This window comes from Acomys minous (assembly GCF_964271855.1).
Source record: "Acomys minous genome assembly, chromosome: 3".
In the NCBI taxonomy this organism is placed as follows: domain Eukaryota; kingdom Metazoa; phylum Chordata; class Mammalia; order Rodentia; family Muridae; genus Acomys; species Acomys minous.
The window spans coordinates 34,671,532-34,679,900 of NC_140485.1; the positions used below are offsets into that span (position 1 = coordinate 34,671,532).

Below are 8,369 nucleotides of genomic sequence, written 5' to 3' on the forward strand. Positions count from 1 at the left end.
AGCTTAGTAAGTGTCAGGACCACAGTGAGGAGGAAAAAGAGAGGAGAGTGGCAGGGACCAAGAGTTAGCAAAAAAAAAAAAAAAAAAAAAAAAAAAGCATTCCTCCTGAGTAATCCAGACCACCCCTAATATGGAAAGACCCCAACATGGCAAGTGAATATCCCTCCCTGCCTCCCTATATTAAGTATAATTACATCCTAAAGGAAAACTGAGACCACCTCCAATCAGGTCACAAGAACTAGACAGTCTGAGTGTCTTCACAGTACTCCTCCAACAAATCCTTGATATCCATGGTGCTAAGGCCACTGCAGAAAGCACCATGAAGAGTCCATGTCCTCTGTGCTCCCAGTAACTTAGAGCCCAGCAAAGCAGAGGTCAATAGATCAACCCATGTTCTCCCAAGTTTGAGGGCCCAGGGAGGTTTTTCACTTACCGAATACTTGCCGTTGAGTTGTTGAAAGGCTTCACTGTGGAACCTGTGGTTGAAGAAGACGAAGCTTTAAGCACATGTAAACATAACGGCACAATCCGGACTCGTGCAGCACATTTTATCGTTGTTAGAAACTCTATATTCCATTTCTTCAATCAGAATATTCCATGCACACCCTTTGCTAGTCTTTGCAGCTTCTCAGTCTGGATGAGGCAAAGCGTTCCCTACTTGCCCAATGGGCGCCGCTATGTGCTAAGACAGGGATTGACACAGTGAGGAACCCAGAAACCACTGTGATTTTGACACTCATAGGTACCTATGTCTCTATGATGCCAGCCACCTTAAAGGTCTTTGTCATTTTACATTATGTCAGTCTTCCCAAGGACTCTGACTGTATTTATGGCTGTGTGCTAAAGATGCCATGGAAAGACCATGGTGCATGAGTTATGCCCTCAAAGGATTTATGGTCTAGTGAGGCCAAAACCAAAGGATCTACCTTCACTCTAACATGTACAGTCCCTATGAAGTTTCACTTACTAACTCACATACAGGCCTGTTTGAAGATCTGTGGAGAGTGGGGTGCAATTTCTCGATTTCTAGGATTCATTCCTGCAGTAGCAGACATGGAATATAAAAGGTCTCTAAATTTCAAATGACAAGAGCTTGTTAGCAACTCAAAAAATTGACCCTTACTTCCCCAGACTTTAGTTTAGCAATCTGATATGGAAACTCGGTGTCTGTATTATTAACGTACTCAGGTGGACTACTGGATACTAAGGTTAACTCTACCCGTTCCAAAGCGGATTTTCATCTTATGCCCTTTATTTAGTATTGTAGAATGAAATTTAATTGAGAATTAACGGGAGGAACTTTGCTGCTGAGTTCAATCAGAAGGGAATTGAGACGGACAGAATCTAGGCAGATGGAATAATGCCTCAGGAAGCACAGAGAGGTCCAGCTGTACACAGAACCTGTTCCTATTTAATGTAGAGCAATCAAGGCGAATTATTCACTGAAAATGAAGTAGATTGAGCTCAAAAGAGAAAGTGAAAGAAAGATGTGTGAAACAACTTATGAATGAGTTCTGAAAATACAAATAGTTAAAAGTTGAATTTTTCCCAGATTTTGTAGTCTCAATTTTTGGAGCAGCATTTGACTTTTCTTTCTAGATAGTATTTCTACACTCCCTCCACATTCTCTTGAAAGGCTATTGACCTTTGAAAATTCAGAAGTTTGAAATTTAAGGTAATGAAATTTAAATTGATGAATATTGTAAAGCTATTTTTGTCCCATGGAAGCTTGTGGCAGCCTAAAATTTTAGTTTCTTAAATGTATTTTCATACAGTTTAACACAGAAACTAGGATTTGTACCTTGTCTGTTTACTGCTATGCAGTTGACAACTACATTTTTAATAAATAAAATGAAAACTGCTATTTTTAAAGATGGTGGCAGCAACAAGTTTTTGTGGCCTTAAAACCAAGCCACTAAGTCTATAGATGTCTTACATTATAGGTTCTACCTAAAAGTGTTTTGAGTGTTTATATTCCAGTGACACCAGTGTGTCTTCCATGTGTCATATTGAAGCATATTCTAAAATAATAAATTCACAATAAATATTATAATAAATAATAAATTTAAAATAAATGAATTTACAATTCAGTCATAGCCAAGTGACTGAAATTTGCCTTAGATTCACTCTTTATAATGGTTTGGAAAGACCTAAGCACAGAAAGTGGTTTTGAGTTGCTCAGCTTGTTGGGGGACATTTAAAGGTAGTTAAACAGATTGACCTTGGTACTTTCCCATTCATTATCTCTCTATGACTCTTTACTCAAAAAAAGATCTGCCAGAGATGAAGCAAGTACAGGGACTCAAGGGAGCAAAGAGGAGACCTGGGAATGTGCATCGCCTGTGAGGTGAGAGAATCAGCCATTCCATCTGTTAGCCAACTGGAAAGGTTCCTTTCTGTCTCCATTCCTGTGCGTTTTATTTCTGCCAAAGAGAGTGAAACCATGCCCACCTTAACCGTAACACTCCCTTCATACCTTACACATGTCTCTCTCTCTCTCTCTCTCTCTCTCTCTCTCTCTCTCTCTCTCTCTCTCTCTCTCGTGCACCCTTTTCCTACCTTTAGGGAAGAGATGCTTCCTTGGGCTAGAAGCATCAAGCCCAGGAGATAACCTTGGTGCAGTCATTCCTCAGGCTTGTGCTCAAGCTTGTCTTCTGTCTGTGAGCATTAAGCACAAAGAACAGCAAGTGTGGGGGACTCCAGGCTCTTCCTCAGGGCCACCAGGTACCCAACCGACTCAGTTGGGTACTAGAACCAAAAATCACACCCCCCCCCCCCGTGTAGCTTATAGTACGCATGTGTGTGTGTGTGTGTGTTCCCTATGGGTAATTAAGGCTGCACTGTACTCCTCAGACCGGCTAGCAACCCTTTCACAGTCGTATTTTTTGAAAGGATGACAGCGCCTCACTCATTGTCCTTTGCGTACATTTATATGAAACACTCCCAACTTTGGTGTCTCCTAAAATTAACCCTAAGCTAATTAGCAGCCTGGTGTGATTATTTCAATTTTCCTGGGACCAATTAGGTAGATGCTGTAGATGGAACTGACAACAAAATGTAAATTTAAAGACTGATTCTAGAACCTACTCCTTGAGGAAGGGAGGGGAGCAAGGAGAGTGGAGGAGGGGTGAGATTATGAACTGCTGTTTCTGCTGGATGAATACTGGGTCTCCTGAAATTCAGGCTGCACCCTGCTGACCAGAAAAGCACCCCCTACTCCCATCAGTTTGAGGGCAGATGAAAACACGGCCGGCCTCCTAATCTGTGCTCGGAGAAATGAGAACTCGGCTCCTGGCTCGCTCCTAGGCACCTGTTTAGTTGATAAATACTTTGTACCCAGACCTTCATGCTCAGAACACCTTCACATCTGCATTTAAGCGTCACCCAGCAGGAAGTTTCATCAGGTCTTCCTTCCTCAACCCAGCGTGCGATCCACCCACCGAAGTCGGGACCCTCTGCAGCACTCTCGCAAGCGGCTGTCCTCTCTCCGTTAGGGCTAAAAGCGCCCTTCCCCCAACCAGCACCATCATCTAGAAAAGGAATTTCAGTGGTGTCTCAGAAGGCCCAAAGCTAAAGGTGAGGGACAGAAGGGGACAAGCTAAGGGAGCTGTTCTGGTACCCTCCTCACTCACCTATGCGTCAGCTCCTCCTGCGGGAGGTCGGCAGGCAGGTGAGGTTACCTGGGCGCCCTAGAAGCCCCGAGGGGCGCTGCAGTCATCGGCCTCCCCATCCCCGGCGCGGCGGGGAACTCCAGACCGTCTCCTCCCCCCTGCGGCGCGCGGCCGCGGCCCCTCGGGCTCCGACGCTGGGCGACAGCGGCACGCCGCGCTCTGCTCCCCTCCGCCGACCTGGCGTGACGCAGGCAGAGACTACTTAAGGGCGGATTAGAGGCGGTGGCCGCGGATTCCCCAGCCCCGCAGCCAGCTCTGCGCGCCGCAGCGCGGAAGCGCCAGGTGCCCGCTCCAGTGACAGGCTCTGGGGCCGGTGCGCGGACCCTCCCTCATACCGCAAGATCGTGGGGACCGCAGCTCAAAGACCGGTCTCCCGCGGGCAGGCGCTCGGCCACCTGCACGCTGCCACCCGGCCCCGCCCCTCGCCGGGAGACTGCAGGAGTCAACCTGACCCCCGGACGGCACGGAGGTGCTGGCCAGCTCTTCCGCACCGCGCCAGCGGCCCCATTGGTCGGGACTCACATAGATTGCTTCCCCTCTACTCCCCTCTTTTAAGTGCAATAAAAGGGGGAGGGGCTCGTGGATTTTTTTTTTTTTTGAAAAACATTTTTTGTTTGCTTCTTTAATTGGGGGCTGTTCGCCCCCGGTCAGGAGGTAAGGCCCGGGGAGGGGCCAGGAGCAGGAACGTGCCCGGTACTGCCCAGTCTTTGTCTGCTGCCTCCGGATGCACAGCGATGGGGGAATGGACCATCTTGGAGAGGCTGCTGGAAGCCGCGGTGCAGCAGCACTCCACTATGATCGGGAGGTAAGGGCACCAAGCCAGCCGTCAGCGGGCCCGTCGGGCGGCCCTCGGGAATACCTTCTCCCGTCTCTAACGACCCCCAGACCCCCAGCCAACCCTCTGCCTCTTTCTCATGCTCTGTCCAAGTGCCAGTGTTGCCTGCATTAAGGGATTACCCGATGCCCAGTGACGCCCCCCTCCTCCAGTTACTCCTGACCAGCTCCCCCATACTTTCTCTATAAAGCACCACGGGGGGGGGGAGATTGGGATTCACGCTTCCCTCATCAGAAAAGGACTTGTGGACTCAGTTCTGGTACCCCCACTCTCCAGAGTCAGCGCCAATCTCCATCTGGTTCCCTAAATAGAATCTACAAGGAAGGCAGAATTGCATTTGGACAGAGAAGGGCAAGTGGGGAGATGGATTTGCTCATCACAGCAGATGCATCATTCTTTAACAGATATTTATTAAGCTAGACAATATCCTCCGTTAAAACTTAGTGTTAGAGAGCCACACACATAGCTGACTTCTTTTGTGAATATCTATGTGTATGTATATATTCATATATGTATGTATATGGGTATATAGTCATTTATTCATATTTATAGCTACCTACAGCTATCTATGTTTATAGATATGTGATTTTTTTATTTATAACTGTTTTTTTATAGAGATTTAAGTTCTATATGTTGAGACTATGACTTACACACATAAGGATCAATACTCACCCCAGATGTAGACCCTCAAACACACACCCTCTGTGAAGGATTCTGCATGAATTTGCCAGAGTAAAGGTGTATTTAGAGTCTCTAGACATTCTTTGCATAGAGCTGAAATATACATATATATAATATATGATATACACATATTACAAAAGGGCCATAAGCAATGTATGAAACTGTGCAGATGCAGTATCCCTGCAATATAAAATATTCCAAGCTTCCCAGCACCAAGCAGAAAAGGAAGAGATAAAATTGTTTTCCAGGTTCTCAGTTCAGTACCACACAAGGGTGGACAGCTCCCCTGTCCAAAGACTGGTAAACACTGAAACAGAAAAGGAAAGGACAGGGACTTCCCATCAGTGACTTAGCCTATGAGAACCTTTCTCCTCCCTCCTCTCCCTCTGCTCAGGATCCTGTTGACTGTGGTGGTGATCTTCCGGATACTCATTGTGGCCATTGTGGGAGAGACGGTGTACGATGATGAGCAGACCATGTTTGTGTGCAACACCCTGCAGCCCGGCTGCAACCAGGCCTGCTATGACCGCGCCTTTCCCATCTCCCACATACGTTACTGGGTCTTCCAGATCATAATGGTGTGCACCCCCAGCCTCTGTTTCATCACCTATTCTGTGCACCAATCCGCCAAGCAGCGAGAACGCCGGTATTCTACTGTCTTCCTAGCCCTGGACAGAGACCCTGCTGAGTCTATAGGGGTACCTGGAGGAACTGGGGGTGGGGGCAGTGGGAGCAAGCGAGAAGATAAGAAGTTGCAAAATGCCATTGTCAATGGGGTGCTGCAGAACACAGAGACTACCAGCAAGGAGACAGAACCAGATTGCTTAGAGGTTAAAGAGCTGACTCCACACCCATCAGGGCTGCGCACAGCAGCTAGGTCCAAGCTCCGCAGACAGGAAGGTATCTCCCGCTTCTACATCATCCAAGTGGTGTTCCGAAATGCTCTGGAGATTGGGTTTCTGGTGGGCCAGTACTTTCTGTATGGCTTCAGTGTCCCAGGGTTGTATGAGTGTAACCGCTACCCCTGCATCAAGGAGGTGGAATGCTATGTGTCTAGACCTACTGAGAAGACGGTCTTTCTGGTGTTCATGTTTGCTGTGAGCGGCATTTGTGTGGTGCTCAATCTGGCTGAACTTAACCATTTAGGATGGCGGAAGATCAAACTGGCTGTCCGGGGGGCCCAGGCCAAGAGGAAGTCGGTCTATGAGATACGTAACAAAGACCTGCCTCGAGTTAGTGTTCCCAATTTTGGCAGGACTCAATCTAGTGATTCTGCCTATGTGTGAAAGGGCAGGCGTAGGGAAGGCCTGCTGGGTGGCAAGTAGCCCCGAGGCAGATGATGATGACTCGAGGGTGGACAGATCTGCCCTAACTGATGCTCGCTGTCAAGGTCTAGGACACAGATACTAAGAGGTCGTCATCAACAAAGAAGAAAGGTAGAACTGACATCATATGTCACACCATCAGTTCTACAGAGACAACTGGGTAAAGCGAGGAGATGGCTGAGCTGGACTCCTTGGGCCGTTGTCTCTAATGGCCCTTCCTGTTCCTGACAATAGCAGACTGGCACAGCTGCCAAGAAAGATTTAGCTCTGCTGAGCTCTGTATTCTGGTGAATGGCATGAGTCAAACACTCATTGATATAAAATTTGTGACCCATCTCAGCACATACCTTTGTCCTGGGCTGCAGAAAAAAAAAAATCCCGGAGGATCTTTCTCCCCCATCAGCATGCCCCTTTCCCTCAAACCCAGGATAGCATGCCAGCTTTTCTTTCTCCTTGATCTGGCCTTATATTAGCCCTAACACAGTTCATCTGCAAGCTAGAGGGAATTACATGGGGTGCTTTTTGGAGACTGGCCAGGGCAGAGGTTTGCAGTAGAGCCCCATATGACTGGCTCTTAGTCATTATGAAAACCTTAGGAATGTCTCAATATTTCCAATTTTTTAAAACTCAAATTGCACTGGTGCTGTTTATTAGGGGTGGGGGATGGGAGGGAGGGAATTTCAACAACACTTCTGTGAGGTGGTCATTTCACTGTTGAGCATGTGTTTATGAGCTTTGGGATGTTTCTGCCTTCTAGCTTATGGGCTGTGGATAGAATTAAAAATATGTGTCGGTTTTTTTGTTGCTGTTATTGTTGTTGTTGTTGTTGTTGTTGAAGTGGAGGGTATCTACTCAAGCCACAGAATTTCTAACTGGTAGATTTTACTCATTTTCTTACCTAGTTTTGTGCTACACAGCTGCACATCGTTTTGCCATGGTTTGAACTTACCTGTGTGCTCACACCAGAGACCTTAATCAGCCCATGTCAACCCCATCTTATTATATCATCAGTTATTTTTGAAGCACACACACATGCACATAGTCACTGGCTTAACAAACCTGGAGGTAAACAATATCGGCTAAGATGTGTTTATGGATATTTATTTGAGACATATACCAAAGGTTCAAAACCTGTTGTTTGGACTGAGACAATTTTCCTCTCGTTGCTCTTATTTATTTAAGTGCCATATTCCATCTTTCCCACCCACCATGTATTTAGCTAAAGAATTAGGCAAGAGTAGCATTCAGAAAATGTTTTTATGGAAGCCCTCTGTTTCCTTTGAATTATTATTATGGGTTTTTTGATTTAGATATGGAAATGGTATGTTATACAACTGAGGATTTGTTTAAAATAAAATTCTTGCCTTTTTTTGTAACCTGGGAAGAGTCTGATTTTTTTTTTAAATTTTGATTGTAGTTCTAGTTGTTTAAATAAATGTTCAAACGTGTTGTAATGGAGGGACATTCTATGCAGGAAGTGAACAATGGATGATAAAACTTATCTGAAGGATGAATAACAAAGTCCAATTAGGCATGAGTGGATGGAGAGACGCTGGCAACTTTACAAGTGTTTAAATGTGAATGGTGACGTGTGTTTAAGTGGTATTTCCTAGCTCTTTTCTGACTTTAGCTTGACATTTCTCTGCCCATGTAAGTATATTTCTTGAGTTACAAATGTCAATAATACTGGACCACAGTAACTCTATTTTGGAGTGTTTCTCTCTCTCTCTCTCTCTCTCTCTCTCTCTCTCTCTCTCTCTCTCTCTCTCTCTCTCCCACCATAGATTGCCACAGTTGGCAGTCATGCTGTTCAACTCCTGACCTCTTTAGAGCCTGGTGTCTAACAAGATACCAAAA

The 8,369-nt window shown here is 46.0% G+C and overlaps 1 protein-coding gene across 1 annotated transcript; it reads left to right on the forward strand.

Annotated features, from left to right (window-relative positions):
* The first annotated feature begins 4,355 nt into the window (after positions 1–4,355).
* GJD2 (gap junction protein delta 2) lies at positions 4,356–7,888 on the forward strand. Its single transcript, XM_084776325.1, has 2 exons — positions 4,356–4,476; positions 5,582–7,888. The coding sequence occupies exons 1-2, from the start codon at positions 4,406–4,408 to the stop codon at positions 6,471–6,473; spliced, it is 963 nt and encodes a 320-aa protein (XP_084632451.1). The 5' UTR covers positions 4,356–4,405; the 3' UTR covers positions 6,474–7,888.
* Positions 7,889–8,369: the final 481 nt, after the last annotated feature.

Bases quoted from the DNA above. Each gene is read 5' to 3' on its own strand.
- GJD2 (XM_084776325.1), top strand. From the start codon at position 4,406: ATGGGGGAATGGACCATCTTGGAGAGGCTGCTGGAAGCCGCGGTGCAG. The intron at 4,477-5,581 runs GTAAGGGCACCA...CCCTCTGCTCAG, and splicing joins CACTCCACTATGATCGGGAG to GATCCTGTTGACTGTGGTGG.